The sequence below is a fragment of the Pagrus pagrus genome, assembly GCF_965226575.1.
Source record: "Pagrus pagrus genome assembly, chromosome: 10".
NCBI lineage: Eukaryota > Metazoa > Chordata > Actinopteri > Spariformes > Sparidae > Pagrus > Pagrus pagrus.
The window spans coordinates 29,425,961-29,448,635 of record NC_140194.1 but is presented as its reverse complement, the minus strand read 5'-3'; the positions used below and the strand labels follow the sequence as shown (position 1 = coordinate 29,448,635).

Here is a 22,675-nt window from a genome sequence, read left to right as displayed (position 1 = left end):
TGAGCCCCTTAGTACTGTTGGTAAAAGATCATATTTGCATCGAGAGCCGTCATCGTCCCTGCCGCTCCGACCAACACACACACACACACACACACACACACACATAACGATTAGAGCAGATCGGACACATCTATCATGTCAGCTAATGAACAGAGAGTGAAGGCGGAAACCGGCTGTAATAATAATAATAATAATAATAATAATAATAATAAATATCGCTTTAAAACGGTTTTTCAAATGTATGTATTTTATTTATTATGCACTTTATTAAAACAAATCATTTAATAAAAAACGAATTGTTTCCCTTCACTATTTACATTAAACATCTGTCCGAGTGTTTTTTTTAAATTTATTTTCGGTAGTTTTCAGGTCATAATAAATCATATTTGTAAACGAATATTTGTGTCAGGAGCACCGGCCTTCTTTAAAGCTAATTTACCTCTAGGCCTACTATTGACTGAATTTATTTACAAAATGAAAAGGTGAAATATAAACAGGCCAGTTGAAGAGAAGCGAACACCTCTTTTACAAAGCGCCGCCTTAAAGGCCTTCATCTAGGAGGTTTATCTTCAGGCGGGCAGTTAACAATGAATCCGTCAGCAGATTTAGGCTCAATTAAACCGTTATCCTCTTTTATCCTATCATCAATCTTTCAAAATAAATATACAATCTAATTCGGGAGAAGAGTTGTAGTGTGTAACCTGAACAAGCTGCAGCAGATTTCTGGAGAAGGTGAATCTATTGAGTCTAATTCGTGTAAAAAAAACCGTAAAGCTGGGCCTCAGTCCTCACTTCTGTGTCTGTCCAGGTGCATTTTAAGATTTAGAAACGAGCCTGTCGCTGGATGTTTTGGAGAATTTTTCGATTAGAAACTTGGTAAAATTGCCCGTGAAATGGTTCTTGATTAGAAATAATAAGCCTCTGTGTGACTGACCCTGAAAAATCAACTAGATGAAAAATATCAGCCTCTCAATGATAAACTAGATTTATAGCTCTGTGACCTGAAACAACGCTGTACTTGAAAAATATGAATGGGATTTTCTTCTCCGCCAAAATATAAGAATTATAAGGAATTATTTCTGATTTTATCACTGAGGTTTCATTTTTTACGTATTTTCCTGCAAATGTGTGTGTTGCGTGTGTGTGTGTTGTTCAGCATACAGTAAATGAATGAAGTCAGAGGGCTCCTGTCCCTCATCACCTCCTGACTCCACCTCCTACCCTCCTCAGACACACACACACACACACACACACACAGGCTAAGAGCGTGGAGGGAAAAGAGGGCTACTCCTCCTCACTCCTCCACTCCTCTTTCTCCATTCACTGAGAAAGCTCTGAACAGAAGCCTCTATCCTCCTTGAATGGACTCCATCTCTCCGAGCCAAACGCTCTCTCACTGCTGCTGTGGACCAAATCAGTGAAGATCCCGACTCATCATCGCCTTGAAGTTTTCTTTATTTCGTCTTCCTGTGCTGCTGCTGCTTAGAAAAGTTGAGCGCTGTGACTTTTGCTGTGTCGCCATGAACTTCTGCCGGACTTAAGGAGTTTCCAGAGCAGCTGTGTGGTGTCGTAAACAACTAATGGACAAAAAACGAACCCGAGAAGACTTGTGAAAGAGAAGAAAAAGCTCTTAAAGGAAGACTCGTGGATTTAGTGGGTGTTGGCTGATTTGGGTTCGGGTCAGCCAGACACTCAGGCAGGGAGGCAGACAGGTAGAGAGTTACAGGGTGACAGATCAAATTTAAAAATAGATTACCTTTGTCCTAGTTATTTTCCCTGGACCACAATGGGTTCAGATGTACGTGACCTGAACTCCTTGCTGCCCCCGCTCCCGGCGGGCCCCAGCCCTGGCTGCCCAGCCCTACCTGTCAGCACGGCCCCTCAGTGGGCTCCCGTCCTGGACTTCCACACGGCCGCCTCCCCTTACTCCTCCCTGGCCGCCCCCCACACCTCCCTGGGGCCACACTCCTTCATCAAGCAGGAGCCCAGCTGGGGGGCCACCAGCGACCCCCACCACCTGGACACAGACCCTCACTGCGGCCTCAGCGCCTTCACCGTCCACTTCTCGGGGCAGTTCACGGGGACCGGGGCCTGCAGGTACGGGGCAACGTTCGGGGCACCCCCTCCTCCACCGCCAGCCCCTAGTCAACCGCCGTCTGTGACCGCCCCACACCACCACCAGCCCCCCAGCAGGATGTTCAGCAACCCACCGTACCTGACCAACTGCATGGACACACAGCAGGCAGCCCGCAACCAGACAGGTAGGGCTGATGGACAGGTGTGTGTGTGTGTGAGTGTGTTTTCTTTCTGGATGCCATTAAGTCAGTCAATCACACAGTATCAGCATTTAGTCACTCTTGTTCCCAGAAGCTTTGCCAGTGACATTAAGTGTAAACACAGGACGACTCAGCGCTTCATTTGTTCGACTCTGTCAGTGCAGAGATGCTGCAGATTCATGTTACCCATCTTTGAGCAGTTACGGTATGTAGTTTAAATCGGCAGATGTGTTGCCTTCAGTGCATGGAGGCCTTTGTTCACCAAAATTTGCACTGCACCGCTGAGCATGTGATAAACAAGGAGATGACTATTTAAAATAGAATTCACATTAAAAAAGGAGAGGGACTCCTGCATATCAGTGTAGAGGGGTGATCCAGTTTATACACTCACGGAAAACTAAAGGCTCTTGTCTGTTTCTTAGAAGGCGGTGTAAATCAACCACCGCTTACTGAGGAATCACTTTAGTATTATGGTGTTAATGTTTAAGCCATAAATAGCTATGTTTAGTGCTGTTTGTGTAGATGGCCCTTTCAAAAAGACAGTTGAGTCACAGCTGAGAGAATAAGTCATATTTATGAACCTGTATTGCCTAAACAAACTCTCTTCAAGTGAGAGTCACTGTGATGTTTATTAATAGTCATTATATAAACTATATTTTCATGATTTTTTAAGAATAACTTTGTACTCGACACATTCATGGCCTTCAGGTTTTTTAAATACTATATTTTGTTATTTATTTTGAAATTAATGTTTTGAGATTCAACATTAAACAAAAGTTTTGTCTATAGATTTCAAATAATTCCAGGCTCAGGACTTTGTATGAAACTTGTCATTGAAGATGGAGAGAAAATTACAATTCTTCTATTTTTTGATCAAGTATTGTCTTATGTACATCTCCAACAGCTGATTAAAGAACTGACACCTCTTAAACTATTTTTACTATGACTGACAAAAAACAAAACAACTTCATATATATATATATACACACACACACACACACACACAAATATGTGTGTGTGTGTGTGTGTGTGTGTGTGTGTGTGTATATATATATATAATAGGCATCACTGAGGTGATAAATTATGGAAACTGTTCATATGTAATTATAAGAAAGCGTTACTGACTTAATCCTTATTTTTAATGTTGGAGTCTGGTGTTTCTCACACATATCAGTACACACAGCTATAGTTTTAGTGTCAGTACTTTATATTTCAATCCATATTTTGAGAATTGGTAAAAAAAAAAAAAATAGCCGTGTCAATAAAAATCCTTTAAAGTTTGGTTTTGTTCGTTAACTCATACTGAACTGTTAAAATAGTTTAAACAAGTAGACAGTGAGAGAGTGAGAATGACACACTGACTTTTTGTTCATTTAAATCAGATGAATGTTTGGATTAAAATCTATTATGTTCAGTTGAATAGAACTGAGATAATTGTGTTTAACTTAATTGAACTCACATATTTCTTTTCCGCAGTGTAATTCATTATTAGTATGTGAGCATCATCACATTTTACACTGAAGTCATTGGATTTAATGTTTCTGTTTCATGCTTTACTAACAAATACGTGATACGATGGAAACTTGATGAGGAAATGTGTCAACAGTCAATAATGGGAATCAGGGATTCTGATAACTAATGCCGTGGGTGCCATTTATCATGACTTACGATGCATACTGTATATGCATACTTTATTTTAAAAATCTAACCCGCTGGAGTTTTTTCTTGCCGATCTCACCTGATCCCTGGTCCTTTCCATGTAGGATAATAGATCTGTTTGTGGTTCCCCAACAGATTAATTAGTAATAACATGCTTATCAAGCAGATAATTTAGGAATAACATTATAATCAAAGAGCTGAGCCGACCTCTAACCTGTTTTATCTGCTCCCCGCTGTGGCTGGACGAGCACAGACAAACAAACTAACAGCAGGACTGGGGTCACACAGTAGAGCTGATAACAGGGCAGGGTCGTAGAGACTATCACTGTGAACTCTCTCCAGGAGGGATTTCATTTTTATACAAGAGCATTCAGCTCTTCTATTTCTTACACTTTCACTTGTTCACATGTAGCGTAGGCTCGTCCAGACAGGCCTGCAGGTGGAAAATCAACCATGTACTAGTCAGTAATTAGAGATAAAAAAAATCATAGACACACATTTCTGCAAGGAAAAACATTTTCATTTTAAAGCATGTTTTATTTGTTTAAAGAGTGAAATATATTTTACACTTTAAGTAAACTGTTACTGTAGTGAGATGCGCTACACTAGCACTGCTTATATTTAAAGATAATATTTGAAATGCTACTGAAATCAGAATCATTGAAGCCGGGACACACAGCTTCAATGATTCTGATTTAAGTTGTGCTGATTCCTACTCATATATAAAAAGCAGCGACAAATACACTGGATGAAAAATAATACAAATATGAGGGAATGCAAGTTATGAAAGAGTTTAATGTTGTAAATGTTCACTCTTCAAGAACTGAAATCCACTCATTCAATATCTGTGAAATAAGTCTTGGGGTATTTCCACACTTTGGGTTTTCCAGTTGAACACAAATTAACCCCTTTGCTTGTCACCTCAACGCTGGACTTCAAGGGAACAAAAGTATCGCCCTACACACACACACACACACACACACACACACACACACGGAGGAGTCAGACAGGGGTGAGTGGAAGATAAATGGAGATGTTTAATGAGTTTTTTTTCTCCTCTCTCTCCTCTTACCCAATGATCCACCAAGCAGAGTGAGTGAAAGTGCTGCATTTTAATTAATGAAGCTTGTGTGTGTGTGTGTGTGTGTGAGAGAGAGAGAGAGAGAGAGAGTGTGTGTGTGTGTGTCTGTGTGTGTGTGTGTGTGTGTGTGTGTGTGTGTGTGTGTGTGTGTGAGAGAGAGAGAGAGGGAGAGAGAGTGTGTGTGTGTGTGTGTGTGTGTGTGTGTCTGTGTGTGTGTGTGTGTGAGACAGACAGAGAGAGAGAGAGCGTGTGTGTGTGTGTCTGTGTGTGTGTGAGTGAGAGAGAGAGAGAGAGTGCATGTGGGTGATTTATGGGACTGTGTTGTGCCCTTTAGGTCAGTCTAAGTCATGAGTCAGGTCTGGTCTGCGATGTCAGATGAACAACGACGGTTTGTGTGTGTGTGTGTGTGTGTGTGTGTGTTTTGTGTGTGTGTTTGTGTGCGTGAACATGTGTGGTACTTTTTTTTCTTCTTGTCTTGGTGTCATGTCGTTTAATAAAACCAAATCAAAGAAATAATCTTTTTCACCCACTCAGAGACTGATCTCAGACCTGTCATCTCTCTGCAGTATCCATCACTTTGTGTTACACGTTCAAAGGAAAATACACCCGAGATACATAACTGTGTATACATGTATAATGTTGCAGAAGTTGCTTTACACCAGCTGTGAAGAGACTGAGATAGCCTGAGATATACACCATTAGAAATCATAAAAACATTAACATAAAACCCTTCTGGGGAAAAAAAAAAAATTTCTTCAAAGATTTACAGATAAATAAGTGCCAAAGTTCCATAGTTAATTCAAAATAAGGATTTTTTAATGTCTAAAATGTAGGAAATTCTTCAGGTTTTCTGTGGAAAGAGGCACCAGACTTTATGAGCACTCTTTGATCTGATCAGAATCTCAGCTCACATCTTGTGCTCTACTCAGCAGCAGTCAAACTGCAAACGGACAAACTTTTTTATCATATTTTTGTCACAACCTTAATTTTTTTTAAACATTTCTTCTCATAAAGCAGAATTATGATTTTATTCAGTGATAGTAGCACCTTACAAATAAGGGAAAACATGAAATCAAATGCCAGCATGTAGCTGGTGATGGAATTACAAAATGACAGGAGTAAGTTTTATTGGTTCTGGTGTTCAGGAGGTCATCTGTAATCTCCAGTGTTGACTCTGTATATTTACTGCTTTTTCTTTCTGTGTCGCAGGTTACAGCACGGTTGCATTCGATGGAGCTGGTAATTACGGCCACACTCCTACACACCACAGCTCGCAGTTCTCCAACCACTCTTTCAAACATGAAGACGCTATAACTCAGCAAAGCACTATGGGTAAGGGCACGCATGTGTTTGTATACACCGACACGAAATAAAGTCAGTCAATGAATGTATTTGATACACACATAGTTTTCAAACTGGTCAGCAAATTGTGTAACAGATAGAGAGGTTGTAATGACTTCATTTTACGCCTGAAAACGGAAGATACCCCCGTGCACTGCGCTCATTCTCTTCTGGGTGCAGCCGGTACAGGACAAACCACAGTGGGACAAAAAACATTGAATATTCAGCACACACCAGGAGACGATTGACTCAATTTCTTAACAGTTACATTAAAAACAACAAAAAACAACTATGCATTCCGCGTTTTACTTAATCAGATTCAACTTTTTAAATTTTAGATTCAAGATTTCATTTTATGCCTGTTTAGGTTTCGCTCAGGTTTACAGCTAAGAGACAAACGTAAGCCTTTTATTAAATAAAATGTACAGTTTATTGCTAATTAACAGTTAGTTAAATGTAGTTAAATAACATGTATTTCTTGTTATGCTAGGTGTCTACCTGTCCAACTAGCCATCTAATATTTATGGCCTGCTGAAATCAATATAATGAATTCATTTACAATTTAATATATTAGATATGTCCATTACAGGTAGTTTAACCACATCAAGTCATGTGAACTCTCCTAAGTCAAAAGCTAAGATGTCACTGCAAGGCTACTCTGCTAACCTAGTTAGCTTGAGGACGAGTTGATTGGTCATAACTGGAATTAGCCACTGCCTCATTATTTAATGTGGATGAACAAACTGACTCATGTAGAAGTCAGTTTGTTAAAATGATTATTTTTCACTTACGCAATAAACACTAATAATAATTAGCTTTAGTTTTAGCTAATGCTAGCCTGTGGCTAGCCAGCTAGCTTTCACTTGATGTCGCTCACTTGCTTTAGCTCGTTACCTAGCTAGAGTTCTCTGCAGGTCTGCAAGTCTGATGGTGAGTTTTAGTTAAAACATCAATTTTAACAGAATTTGTACATTTCTACGGTGAACAGTAGTCGGAGATAGTTTTTAGGGCAGTTCTGTTGCGTAATAAGTTATATGATTTCCTCTCCCCTAGTCCAGACCAGCGGGGTTAAATGTAACTCCCTCACTCTAAATGCACTTTGAACAAACAGTCCTGACTGTATCAGTCCCAGGGTTCCTGCAGTCTAACTTCTCCTGCACAGATCTGGGGACGACTCTGGCGCTTCTCAATATATTTTGTCCAGAATAATTTGGACCTCTATTTTTTTTTCTTTAAATAACACTTTACCCCAGAGTGTCTTTCAATAAGAATAAAAGTAGATCTCTGTGTGTATTTAAAGCCCCTGTGTAAATGCACAGCTGCGTCTGTATGGCAGCTCCATGGCCCTCACCTAGGGAGTGTCTTGTCCCTTATTCTGACGTCTCCACTGTGACCTTGCCTGTCGGAGGTATAAATCAGCCACATCCTGACTCACGAACTCCCTCGTCTCCTCCTCTCATCCCAGCTTTCATCCACCCACCTTTCCCTTTAATCCCTCCTCTACGCATGTTATTAGTAAATATTTAAATGTATTTGTTTTATTGAGCCGTTGTCGTAAATTTTTGCCGACTTTTTAAAGCGAAGATAAGAGGGGAGAATCGGAGCTGAGAGGGATTTTGGAATGTGGAGAAATGTCGAGGGAGCCATTCGCTACACTGCCGGGGAAGCTCGGAGAGAAACATGAAGTGAAGGGTCTTTATTTGTAGAAGAAACTGGTGAAGAATGGAGACAAATAGGAGAGGCCAAGAGAGGGCAGAGCTTAAAAGTAGATGAGATATGATAGCAGATTAAACCCATCAACAATCCTCCTCTGAGTGTTCCACATTCGCACATGTTATATAAAGTGTGTCTGTGTGTGTGCGTGTAGGTCTGTGCTCTACAGGTGAGCAGCAGTATCCTGTACCTCCTCCTGTCTACGGATGTCACACACCTTCTGACAGCTGTACAGGCAGCCAGGCTCTGCTGCTGAGGAACCCTTACAACAGGTAACACACACACACACACAAAACACACACAGGACAGGTTTCAGAAACCATTGTCGATTGTTTCATAACAAACAGATTTAATTCAGTGAAAGGTGGCAGGATGCTGTTTCGAACAGGATGTTCACCTTCAGGACAGGTCTGCCTGCAGTAGCGGCTTCCTCTCTGTTTTTGTTCTCCTTCCTCCAGGTTCTTTCTTTGAATGTTTCCATGCTAACTCAGCCATGGCAATTGTGACTATCTCCCTTATGTGGTTTAAAAATGTTGTTTGTATGCAGATTAGACACAAAAGAAAGTCACGCTGCCACTGAAGGAAGTAAACTAACAGTGGCAGGAAGTTCTGAAGGAAAGCGGGTTGATTTACCGTTTGGAAAATATTCAAAGAATATTATAAATCAAGTTATTTTGCTCACCATTTACAAAACTATGCAGAGCAATCGTCATTATTCTGCTGTTTTTATTCACCACTGGTCTTTTGTGTGGCATTGTGTGTACTAATATATTATCCCAGCACAAATCCAGAGCCAGGCTGTTGTTTTTTCTTTTAGTTTATTAGTGTTTTCAAGGCAATTATATTCTGGCTTTATACAGTACAGTGTCTTTATTTTCAGCAACATTTTGCACTCTAGTTTCTGGTGATTAATATGACTTGTAGTTTACCTGTGCTGTTGTATTGTCTATGACAACACTGGAGGCCAGTCTAAGTTTGTTCTAATTATGTTTAGATACTCAATTAAAAAGAGGAAAGTAAGAAACTGAAAGCAAATAAAGTAAAAACATTCATAACAGAGTGCTGCTCATTTCGTTGAGTCACATTAAGTTGTTTTTCCAAAACAGTCTGATTTCTGCAGTAGATGAATAACTGGAACGCGACATTTCAGAAATAGATTCCACTCGACAAACGTCCGTCTGCTGCCAGAAACCACAGCTTTTTATTTTCAAACTTTTCACTGATAGCTGGGTCATTCTATTCTTGTCACTGATGTAAAGTGTGAAGAGGCGACTTTTGTATTTTAGCAGCTTGGTTAGTCGTGTTTGCAAAATTTAATTGTAGGTATTTTTCACATTTTTACTTGTTATGATAGAAAGAGAACCTGGTTACTAATAACATTAACGGTGGCTCGGTTCTATTTAAGTTTACCAGTAATGACTGTATGAAACTGAAGCAGCTAAATGGAATTCAGCCTTTTTTTAAATTTCCTCAGAAGAACAATAGGTACAGAGAGAAATCTGAGCATCATCACCTGCCAGTAAACGACCAGTTCAGAGGTTTTCAAAAGGAAAGATTTTTCCTGATTCAGTTCATTTTAATTGATTTTCAATTGGTTTTATCATAGAGAAACACTCTCTCTCTCTCACACACACACACACACACACACACACACACACACACACACACACACACACACACACACACACACACACACACATACTCTGGTCCAGCTCACCTCCAGCCACACCCTCCTACAACCTTTCAACCCCTCCTATCCTCCCAAATCCTCCCACACACTAGAACCAAAAGTTCGTAAAGTTAAGACAATACTGACGTCTTGTCCATTTTGCACTCACTGCCTAATTGAAATCACTGTGAATCATATCAAGGACTCATGGTAATCACAATGCACACCACTTAACTTCAATTTGACCAGGGTAAGCTACAAATTTAAGAATTTCTCCATATCTGCCACTGCAGTGAACTACCTGCGCATGCCTTTCATAAACATACCAATAAATCTTAAACCGGCTGTAATGAGCCTCAATAAGTGTTTTCCAACAATGTAGGAACAGGGTGGAAAAAACTACCCTGAAAGTCTCAGTCTGAGGCTCTTCTTTGTCATAAACATAACAGATATAAGCTCAGCACACACACACATAGAGTACATGCATACACACACACACACAAGCACACACACTCATGGCTGGGAAGACTCATATAAGGAGAGTCAGTTTGTCTAATCTCGCAGCCTGGTACCAACAGGACTGTATTTACTCTGCAGCCCGTCAGCTCGGCCCGCTGGAACAACATGAAACCAAAACATGCTGAGGTCTTATTAATCCATAGAGACACACACACGCACACCACGCGCACACACACACACACACACGCTCACACCCTACAACACTACAGCAACTACAACAATGTCAGCATGTGAAAGGAGACTCTTAAACGTTACAATTTTTCAAAGTTTTTGAACTTTTTGGAGGTGTAAAGGATAAGTTCGCCCGATTCAGACTAAAACTCATGCAGATAGTTTTGGTTGTACAGGTTTAGAGATTTGTGCCTCAAACACATTACAGTTGAAGTAAATGTAATACTAGTACAAAGTATGATTCAGCTGATAACACAAAATATATTAAAATTATGAATTATGACATTAATATATCAACAAGACATGACTGATCCGCACACGTACCAGCCGCAACGGTAAAGTGATGAACACATTGCATTAATAATCAATAATCCAGTAAATATAACATTTTGAGAACAGGACTTTTACTTGTGACAGAATATTCCTACCATGCAGTAGAAATATCCATCCATCCATTCATCCATCCATTCGTTCATTCATTTATTTAAAAGGCTGCTATCCCAATTTTTGGTCAATTTTTTTGTGTGTTTTTGTTTTTTGTAATTCCAAATTTAAAAAGAAATTTGTTGAATGGACATTTTAACATGATGTTCCTTTACAGCACCTCTCACATGCTTCATGTTTGGTGGCATGGTGTGTTTTTTCTGTTGATAATGTTTCTGTAGTTGCACAACTCATTGCAAACAACAAGTTTCTTAAACTTTTCCAAAGAAATCATTTTTTCATCATACTTCTGCTGCAGGCTTCCTGTGAAACAGAGGGGTTTCCCAGGAAAGACCTTCTGCAACACACATGAAGCGTGTAGGGCATAAAAGGACAGAAAGCTTTCATTAAATGGATGAAGCCTGACTCATTGATGGCTTCTATCCGTCAGCAATAGAGAAGAAAAGCAGACACATATTTATTTGAAAATGTCATGAATAACAGCTTTAAATCTTGTGCTCAGCCTCTGTGCCAACAATATTTCAGCAGAAATACCGAGTGTGCTCTGCTGGCTGCGTGCCCCTGCTGTACTGTAAAATAATAGCTGTGTAATGAGCAGGGTACCAGGCACCACATCTACCCCGTCCACACTGCTGTGAGCCTGCAGGTGGTGTGATAGAGGGGAGCTATAAATCCACTGTGTGTGCGTGTGTGCGTGCGTGTGTGTGTGTGTGTGTGTGTGTGTGTGTGTGTGTGTGTGTGTGTGTGTGTGTGTGATCACATCGCAGGTCTGAATAATGGTTGTGGAGTCTGCTGTGTTTAATGAAAGATGGCCGTTATGGGGAAATTTAGCTTTCTTGGTGTCTGTCTGAGACACATTCTTTGACCTCGGCTCCACCTGCGACTGTGTGTGTGTGTGTGTGCGTGTGTGTGTGTGTGTGTGCGTGTGTGTGTGTGTGTGTGTGTGTGTGTGTGTGTGTGTGTGTGTGTGTGTGTTAGCATTTTTCATTAGAGTGCTTTTGTTGAGGACAATAACAGGCAACATAGATATGCAAAAGGATACACACACACTCGACCCTACAAAGTAATAGTCCACTGCACAGCTCATGAGCTTTTCTTCTACGTTTGTCTTCCCTCCACAGAGGAGAAAATTTATATCAGATTACCTCTCAGTTGGAGTGTGTGGCATGGAACCCTGTCAATACACTGGCATCCACCATAAAGAGGTAGGAACTTATCCATCTCTCTACATAGTAGCAGTCAGTGAAGTTTATGTTGAAAAAGATGGTGGGAAACCTGATGGTCAAAGGTAAAGTTTTTAGAAGGGGAGCAATTGCATATAAAGTAAAGGCAAAGATGCACAGGGAGTGCAGGGTGAGGCAAAGACTCCCATGTGAGTTAAACATTTCAACTTGAGTGAAAACATATTAAAGGAAACAGCACTGTCCAGACCTGGTATCCACCCTGAGTGATCACAACTGGGAATCTCTAAGTCAGACAGTTCACACTTGATATTAGAATGCGTCTCAACATTTATCTTGAGTCGGATCACGATGCAGGAGGGATGTTGGATGTTGATACCAGGTTTGAACAGGGCCACATACAAGCACACAATGGCACTAACACACAGCTGGTTGCTGCTAACGTCTGAACAGTTCATCGGCTGTTTGGGGTGAAGATTTGTTCGCATTAGGTCTGAACACATCTTAAAATTTCATTTCTTTTTTCTTCTTGGAAGATGTGAGCTGGTCCCCTGGGAACAGAATACCTGGGTAATCTATTATGTTTTGCTACATGACATCCCATGCAGCTAAACTACATTATACCACTTCTACACCAAAATTAGTGCTCATATGCAGGTTTCTTAAACCAACTAAAATAGGTGTTTGACTCTTTCATATTGCCAAGGATACGGGTTTGACCCTTGTACTCTTTTTTTTTTTTTTTTTTTTGCTTGTGCGTCAAATTCATCATCATGAATGCGCCAGAAAAACAGTAGAAAGCAGCAGATCGTTTTTCCGGAGCTGATAACAGAAATTCTTAAGGAGTGAGACATCTTGCTTCCTTCTAATCTCTGTTGATAGTTGCACATGCACAGTGCTGATCAGGCAGCTGACAAGCACAGAGGCCACTGCAGTGGCCACTTTTTTAATATTGTTTACTTCAGCCTCTCTTCGGAACTCAGCGCCACCTGAACAATGTTCAACTGTCATAGCATCACGCCTGAAGAAGGGCGAATAGTAGCATGTTCACTTAGGTGTTTTCATCATAACCGATGAAAAATGATAAATATTTATTCATTAATTTAACGCAGAAGTGAATGCTGATTACACACATTTACACTGAAGGCAAAAGCCAGACATTAGCGAGTGTTAGCAGGTTTTTTGTCTGGTGTGAAAGGGCTATTAGAAAGCAGTACCAAATAATCGCTGCAGTATCAGCATCCACAGAGTTAAAAACATGAAGTAGTATGAACTGTACTTTATGTCACCGTGACCTGCATAGCTGCACACTGGTCAGCATCTGCGTCGGCTCACAAATACCATTCTACTCTGAGCCAACAGGCATTCATCATAGTTAACAGATGAATGAGTGTGTTTGTGTGTTTGTGTGCCTGATAGCAATGTGTACGTGCTCAAAGGAGTGGAAGTGAAAAGGAATGTGTGTTTTTTCAGGGGTGTTGCTGCATTGTAAAGACGTATGAGTGTGTGCCTGCGGTGCAAGTGAGGCTTTGTTGGACTCGCTGATTTTATTAAGGTGAGAGACAAATGTGATTCTTAAAGTGTTTTTTTCTTCAGAGGTTGACAAACATATAATACCGTGCTCTTTTAATAGCATGGCTCAGCTCTGACTGTGTTGGTGTTTCTCTCAGTGGCTCAGCCTCCATGACTGTTGATGAGGGGGAGCAGGGGAAGGGTGGGGAGGTGTGAGGGAGTAGCAAGGATGAGGAGGAAGGGAATAACAGCAACAGCAAGAGGAGGGAGTCAGTAGAAGATGGGGAGATAAAGAGGAACGGGGCGAGAAGCTGGTGATGGTGATGAGGAAGAGGAAGTTTGGGGGAGTTGAGCTTAGAGAGGAAGAGCAGATAGGCCTCACACTGAACAACACTGTGTCAGCTGCCACAGAGGTGTTTCTGTGGACAGTAACGTATGAGACTACATACGTCATGTTTAGTTTAATAAACATTATTGCTTGTTGCGCAGTGCGATGTGGGTAATTAGCTTGAATCTGCACACTTATGGAAAGTGTTTATAAATGACATATTTCAGCATTTGTAACTAAACAGTTTGTTGTCTGACCTAAAGTTAGATGAAAAGGGTGATGGCCCTCACATGTATGTATGTACGGTAAACTAAGTGTGCAGCTGCAGCCAGTTAGCTTAGCTTAGCATAATAACTGGTAAAAGGGGGAAACAGCTAGCCAGCATTTTCCTTGATTCAAGTCTTAATTCTGAGCTTAGCAATCCAGCCTTGTATTGAATGGGCAAACAGGAGTGGTATCCATCTACTCATCCAGATCTTGACAAGAAAGTGACAAGGCTAAAGTCCTAAAATATTAAACTAATAACTGTTGTAAATGTTATTAGGAGAGCCTTTTCACACTTGTGACTATGACATCACTGACCCCTATGGACTTGAGCACGCATCAAAGTCTGTCTCATATGCTGTATAGTAAGCAGTAGGTATTCATACACCTTTATCAATCGATTAGATCTATTGTATTCATACTCTAGGTATATTTTAACATGTTTGTATGTTATATTTTTATTTAATAGAGCTTTCTTAGAGATGAATCTTTGGTAGATTTGTATTTACTGTTACTTGTTGCTACTGGGAACCAAAATATAAAAAAAAGAACGATGAATGAACTTTAGTGAAGGAGCACACAGTATGATTAACACTGTGTCTACCACTGAGGTAGTCTCGATGCCGCCTGTCCTTGGAAATAGCGAGGCAGACAAAGAGCACCTTATGGCCGCTCTGCTGTACACAGTACGTTCCCACTGCAGCAGCACAGGATGCAAACTCCTCTCCTCCTCGTTTGGTTAGACATACTGAAATATAACACATTTCATAGACAAGAGCTTTCTGTTTCTCTGTGTGTTATCATAAGAAGATACCGGAGGCAAAGCTGGAGGCTGCGTCACACAGAGCGGCTTTTGTTCTGCTGTTGAAGTGAAATACTGAAATCTATTTGTCAAACTGTATACTTTGCTTGTGTAGTAGGTAGTGATGAAATCTTTTGATCAATTAGGAGATCAACTGGACAATATAATACATTTAAGATTTATACTTTACGTAATTTTCAAACCTTAATGTCAAATATTCCCTGGTTTTGCAGCTTTTTAAAGATGACTTTTTACCGCTTTTGTCTGTTTTGCCTGTACTTTGCGAGACAGAAGGATTCATGAGATTACGTGAATCCATCTTGCCAGGCTTCAAGTTGTGCGCTTGAGGAAGTTCCTATGAGGAACTTCTGGCAGCTTGCCGACCTTTAGGTGTGACGACCAGCCACTGTTTGTTGACGGCCCTTCAAGAGGTTGGCATAGATGCTGCTGTAGCATCTGTTGTATCAGAACTGGAGAGTATATCTACCAACAGGCTCCGGCAGGAATTTTTTGAATGTGCCTTCCCTTTTACAAACAGTCTCTAACGTTGCCTTTCCAGATGGTTCTGTGCAACAAACCATCTGGCGCGTCAGGTTAGCCTAATGTTCTACATCATGCAAGATTTTGTACTGCTGGTCAGAGGGGCAAGCAATTTGAAGTCATGAGCTTGGGCTCTGGGAAATTGTGATCAGAAAATCATAGGAAGCAGTAATGATACAAGGCTTGAGATTCAGGAAATGTAGCAGATGCTACTAGATAAATACTTGCTTAATCTAGAGTTGATTGTTAGATGATAACAGAACACACATGACTGAAAGTGGTCTCATGGGAAAAGGCCTTAGTTTGTCATGTAAGCAGCTCTGTGAGGCTGTATTAGCATGCTAACATGATCACAAGGCCAGTGTTATCTTGTTTCAGGTATAACCTCCACCATGTTAGTTTAGTGTATTAGCATGCTAACATTTGCTAGTGAGTATTAAATATAAACAGTTGAAGATCATAGGAATGTCATAGGTATCTGGTTGTGACTGAAAGCACTGGACAGGTTAAAAGTTTGACCAGATGATGGTGCCAGATGTGAACGGGATCACCAAAGTAATCATGGTTCATCTTGTCATCTTAGTTGTTGAGATATTTCAGTCTGAACCAAAGTGGTGGAATGGCTGACATGCTATAAGCTTCCTATAGCCCCATCGCTAGTGTGTCTAAAATTAAGCCTGAGCAAAAACTGCGTAGTACCACAGAAAAGTACTTCAAGATATCTGCAGTCATCCAACACATGTCTCTGATATCAGTTTAAATGTGATCCTCTTGTACATATGCTGGCTCATTTTGTATCTGGGCTTATTGTGGCAAAAAGTCAAAGTTTAACATCCTGAACTGGATATATAAAACACAAACATACATACACATGCATAAAACAGAGGCTACCACACACACAACCACTGACTTCCTCTGACAGAACACATCCATCAACACAACTTACATCTCTACAGTCAACTCAGTGTCTATAAATGATTTGCCTGTGTTTTGCATTATGGGCTGTATGTGACAAGGTGAATATGTTTGAATAATGATGCCTTCATGACCCTGCCTGCAGTCAAACAGCCGTTCATGCTCTATGTATCTGCCAGTGTTTGTTACACTGGATGGATTTATGGCATTGATTCATGTTCTTGCATCTCGTTATCTGATGTGTGTCTGTTTTAAATTTGTTGTACTGTATGTGGCAGTCATCCACATGGAAACCTTCTTTTTCCCTGTGAGTATTTGTGATCAGAAAATGATTTACTGGCACTGACAACTTTCCAATTTTGATGTTCCTGAAAATGACTGATTTGATTTGATCTTGGAGCTGATGTGACTCTGAGACAGCTGTTCAAAACTGTGTTGATTTTCTCACTTTCACGTAAATTAACTTTTTAATTTGCTGTGAGAATGAATCCGTCATCACCATCACTCCTCTCTTTCTCTGTTGGCAGCCACGCAACAGGCTACGACAGTGACCCCAGCACGCCCATGGTGTACAGCTGTAGCACACAGTACCGCATACACACACATGGAGTCTTCAGGGGCATACAGGTAGGATTCTCACTACTGCCACTGCTTCTACATCGTCTCTACATGTTTCTTCTTGTTCAGTTGTCAAGAGGTCATTGTAAGGTCACACAGACCTTCTGTCTGCACACACATACTGTGTTCTTTGCTGTACATGTTTAGTGTCAAGATCAGGACATACGCACATGCTTAACATACTGAAAGCCGAAGGTCAGCGGAGGAAAAACACATTAATGACACAGTAGAGGAGAGTCTGATGCAATGACCAGGCTATGTGCAAAGGAAATACTGATATGCAGCAGAGCTATGATCTATGAACACACACACCTATATGCCTACACACGCACACAAAAATGTTGCATACACACATACACACATTTTTAAAAGGCAGCTCTAAAGGCCAAGAGGAATCTTTTTCCACAAATCCATTAGCAGTGGAGAAAAACACACTCACTCACACACACACAGGGTTACGCTGGGTAAAGATACAGTTTCCATACGAGGATCAGCATGTTAATAAATCATTAGATTTTAATTATTGTCTGTCAGCAGCTCTAAAGGACAGGGAGCAGAGATTCTCCAGACCCACTCTTAGTCCACAGCAGTGGGACTTTCTGAGATCTTTCTTTCTTTCTTTCGTTTTGGGGCCTGTTTCATCATTCATCCTGCTCCTTTTTTCCCTTTGCTCATTTTTTTTCCCCGTTCATAGAAATGGAACAAAACACATACATAAGAGGTCTGGCTCAGTGTTAAATAATAAGCAAACTCTCACTCTTATGCCCTTTGAAGTATAATTTAAGAGCTGCTACAATGCGAAATAACAGACAGAGAGTAGGAAAGTGATGCTCTGCTCCATAATTTTTACAACAGGGATTACGCTAATCTCTGGCAGTGCCAAAGGAAACACAGTTGTCAGCCATGGAATGTCATTGTTCATTAACATTGGTTCATGATTAGTAGTAACGGCTTGTTGAAAACTTTATTCTGTGATCAGGAATCACGTCACAAATTAATGAATCACAACAAATTATATCACTATCAATCATTAGCTAAACTAACACCTACAGCACAAATTTACTGCAGACGGGCGTGACGGATAAGTCGTCAATCACTTCAGTGCGGAGCCCCAAAGTGGTCGATGATAAATAAATAAATTAATATTACACTTGATCCAAAATGAAGCTACAGTATGTGAAATTATTTAAAATTATAGTCAGACTCATGCCTCATATTTCATCATCTTTTCATACTGACAGGGTTACGAGCAAAGAGTTTTTATTTCAGTTATTTTATTGGTTCATTCCAAAGTGTCCCCCAAAGAGAATAAAAGTCTTTATTTCATACTGGCATTTTTCACAATTGTACTCTTTTATTTCCTAACAACCGTTCAGCCGATCAAATGCCTCTAGCCTTTTTTAAGCAAGCTTAACAACTGTTACCAAATGTTGCCAGTACAGTGTAAGCACCTGTTAAACCAACCAGGCTGCTGCTGTGAATAAATACAGTAACTGACCGCTTCTTTTATTTTGCTCCACAAGACTTCACATGCTAACATCCTGGCCCGCTAACTAGCTGGGCAGGGTTGAGATGTAGATTATTAATCTATATCAGACCGATGAGCAGTGTTTGCAGCTTTAGCTTGCTCAATCATTCAGAGCAGCATTTTGATTCTAAAAATGTTCCACAGAGAAAGACAGAGAGTCTTTCTTGGTGGTCAAAAATCAGTAAATGTCACATGGGCACTGTGTCTCCTCTTCCAGTATGTAACAGCTGTAATATAGATAGCTGCTAACAGTACTAATTGCAACAGGGCTGACCTCTGAGTCTCTTTAGCCATTATGCTAGACATTAAGGAAATTAGTAGCAGATGGCTGCAGGAGGGTGAAGAAAAGGTGGTGTGTAGGGAGAGAAAGTAACAGCACACGTATTTAGGTAGAGTTGTAGGAAGTGGAAACAGTTGAAGAAAGTGCTGAAATGTCATGCACTGGGTTGATAAGTATCAAAAGAGAGGAACTATAGGTCAGGAGGCCGCTTCAGAGGGCATGAAAAACAAGAAAAACTCAACTCAGGTCACTCTAGATTTACCGTACAGACGAGCTAATATACAACATTTTTATTTTTTCTCCAGCCATGTGGTACTTCCTGTTATTCTTCTCCAGCAGCGTCGGCACTGAGCAGCAGGGCTGTAATGGGGCGCTCTGAAAGGGGGTCTGTCTAAAAGGCGTGACTAACAGCTCCCTGAGGGCTGCAGTCAGTCTGAGGTCATTTTACTGCTAATTTCCATCTAATGAATATATGACCATTTTATTATAATGATCTCTGTGAACCAGACACATCACATGCACTTATTTACACACAAGGACAGATTTAATTGCCTGTTTTCTCAATTACATTTGACTGGTTCGATTATTGATGTCCTGGGAGAGTTTTTGTTAATTTGCCTTTGAGTGGTTTGGCTTTAAATTAAAGTGTTTGTTTGTGTGTGTGCGTGTGTGTGTGTGTGTGTGCAGGATGTGCGGCGGGTGCCCAGCATCGCTCCAGCCATAGTGCGGTCAGAGAGCAGCGAGAAGCGTCCGTTCATGTGCGCCTACCCAGGGTGCAACAAACGCTACTTCAAGCTGTCTCATCTGCAGATGCACAGTCGCAAACACACAGGTGAACCCCACAGGAGGATGTGTTGTAATGTTACACTGCAGTGTTGTTAATGCCACATTTCCCAGAAGCACAGTTACTGTCACCCACATGTTCCTACTTCACTCAAAGGTTTTCAGTTTGGCTTAAGGAGAAGAAACTTTTTAAAAGCTGTTTAAATGATGTTTCCATTGGCCTGAGTTTCTGTATCTGCTGTTGCCAGAAAATACTTCCTGTTATGTGAAATAAAGAGATCCGTTGGATTTCCAGTCAAATCTGATGCAGTGGCAGTGTAGAACAACCTAGGGATTTTTTTTAGCCATGTCTCAAAAAGAAACCATCAATATTGACATCATAATTAATAATACAAGTGAAATAATGAGCCTATTCTCAATCATTATAGCAGATAAATATTAACTTAAAACGATGGTAAAGTGTTTTTCTTTTTTTAAAGAAAATTAAATTATCCCACATTTTTGTTTTTTAAGGACAAAAAACCAAAAACATAACATTATGTACAATGTACTGATTCTTGTCCAGCTGCTTTAAGTATTCAGTATCTCTGATAATGAAACGTGATTTAAATCAGTCAGGAAATGGAGATAAACCTTTAGGAAAGCTAGACTGAAGGCATCTTCGAGTGACTCGGGAGCCAGAGAGATCATAGATCATGCCAGTACAACTGCCTTTGGTTCAACTGCAGTAATTATTCTGATCTCGGAATTTAATTTGATAATGACAAAAATCTTAAAATGCCTTATAGACAAATTTTATCTTTGTACATTGCATACATATATTTAGCAACAACAGCATCACTGATTGTGATTTTTTTCTAGATGAATAACTTAGTCTATAAAATGTGAGACAATAGTATAAAGCTGTCTGCCATAAGTTCCCAGAGGCAATGGCAAAGTCTTTAAATTGCTTGTCTGTTTCGACCGAGAGTCCAAAATCCAACAATATTTAGTTTGCTGTCATAGAAGACGGAGAAAACCAATACATGTTCACCTCTGAGCAGCCGAGACCATTGAATGTTTTTGTTTTTAAGCAATAAATTAATTAATTAACTGTTGCTGATTTATTTATTTTCTGTCAATTGGCTGTTTAATTAATTATCAGCTTTACATTTATTGCAGTTGTCACAAGAAGAAGAGCAACTGTGTTATTGTCTAAAAAATTAAACCAGGAGACCTTAAACCTTTTTTGCTATGGTTATCTGTGATTCAGTATCTTCAGGCATAAAGAGCTTCAAATTGAATTATTTAAATGTGTGTGTCCTCATCTTTCTTGCCTTCGTCCAGGGGAGAAACCCTACCAGTGTGACTTCACAGACTGTGGCCGCAGGTTTTCCCGCTCTGATCAGCTCAAAAGACACCAGAGGAGGCACACAGGTTTGATCAATTTTACCCAATCTGCCTTTATTTTTTCAAGTTTTTCCTTTCAGTTAATGCATTAGCTCTACTTTCTCTCCTCTGCTGTTTGCATGACAGCCATTTTGTCTTTTGAAGTGCACAGTTTGCATTTTGTGTACTGTGGTGCACCACACTTGACTCCCCTCAGATAAAGTTGCTAAAGGCTGGCCAAACTTTGGAATGGCTTCCCTGCAAAACCCCTGCTCTACTGTATTTTTCTATCTCCCTCTGTGTGTGTGTGTGTGTCTGTGTGATGTTGAACATGTGTTTTCTGTGTGTGTGTGTGTGTCTGGGTGAACGTGGACTTGTTTGTGTGTGTGTGTGTGTGTGTGTGTGTGTGTGTGTGTGTGTGTGTGTGTGTGTGTGTGTGTGTGTGTGTGTGTGTTTGTGTATGCATGCATACTGTACATGTGTTTAGGAGTTAAACCCTTCCAATGCGAGACGTGTCAGAGAAAGTTCTCTCGGTCTGACCACCTTAAGACACACACCCGGACTCATACAGGTAAAACAAGTGCGTAAACTTTTATTTTTCCATTTCTTCTTCATCCATTTGATGTTTATAGTATAGTTATGTAGAATAAGAGTAAAGTAATTTTATAGCATAGAGTTTGTGAACATTTATTTATTCCTACTTTTCATATATGTACTAAATTCAGTACTATGTTAAGTTCATTGATTCTTCCCCATTCAGGTTATAATAAGCATAATATTCTAATATTTATTTTTTTTCCCTTTTCTTTGCACTTGATTTCATTATTATTCCACCCATCCTCTCTAAACCCCTCCTCTCCTACTTGCTCCTGTCGTTACCATCCTCTCCACTTCTTCTTCAATCAATCTTCTTTCCCCTTCTCCGTCACCCTGTCCATCCAACCCACCTCTCCCTCAGGTGAGAAGCCATTTAACTGCCGGTGGCCCAACTGTCAGAAGAAGTTTGCTCGGAGCGATGAGCTGGTGCGGCACCACAACATGCACCAGAGGAACCTCACCAAGCTCCAGCTGGCCATCTGAGTCTTTTGTCAGCCCGTATCACTGTTTTAAATGTAAACATCTGGATTACATCTGCTTATATTTTCTGTCTTCCGTTAATCCAAACCTTGTGACCCCCTTTGCACCAACGAAACCAGCTTCTGTAGGGGCCAGTGGAGTCCTAATGGCTCCCTTAAAAATTATTTTGAGTTTAGAAACTAGAGCTCAAATAGTTCTGAAATCTGTGGGTTATTTAAACTGTACTGTGATTTTAAAAGATAAGGCTGGATATGTTCTGTATTTTTGTTAAAGTTAACAAATCCCAGAAAAAGACTCAAACCATCAATTTGTGTAAAATGCAGCCAACTCATTCAATTAAATAAAACAACTCTGTTGATAGAGGATAGTGCAACTTTGTATTTCTGTTGGCGTTATGGTAAAATTACATGTAAAATCCTCCCCTGTAGTATTGAACGCTGCTGTGCAGTTTTTTGGTGTCTGATAAGCCTTCAAACTCATCGTCTCAACAGTACCTGAAACAACAACGAAACCTTTTTTTTTTCTTACACAGCTCTTTGTGGTCTGAATACTGAATTTGTTCCTACTGAAATTGTAATTGTAAATGTATTTTTTAAGGCTTAATCA

At 40.3% G+C, this 22,675-nt stretch overlaps 1 protein-coding gene across 2 annotated transcripts; it reads left to right on the top strand.

Moving 5' to 3' along the window:
* Positions 1–1,260: 1,260 nt before the first annotated feature.
* wt1a (WT1 transcription factor a) lies at positions 1,261–22,157 on the top strand. 2 transcript variants are annotated; one of them, XM_084365125.1, is made up of 8 exons: positions 1,261–2,261; positions 6,226–6,348; positions 8,225–8,342; positions 16,943–17,042; positions 19,529–19,673; positions 20,951–21,040; positions 21,480–21,563; positions 21,951–22,157. In XM_084365125.1, exons 1-8 carry the CDS (start codon positions 1,787–1,789, stop codon positions 22,070–22,072), a joined length of 1,257 nt encoding a protein of 418 aa, XP_084221251.1. In that variant the 5' UTR covers positions 1,261–1,786; the 3' UTR covers positions 22,073–22,157. The 2 variants fall into 2 exon arrangements, with proteins under 2 accessions (XP_084221251.1, XP_084221250.1); XM_084365124.1 differs by having other exon boundaries at positions 1,262–2,261; positions 21,480–21,572.
* The last annotated feature ends 518 nt before the right edge of the window (positions 22,158–22,675 follow it).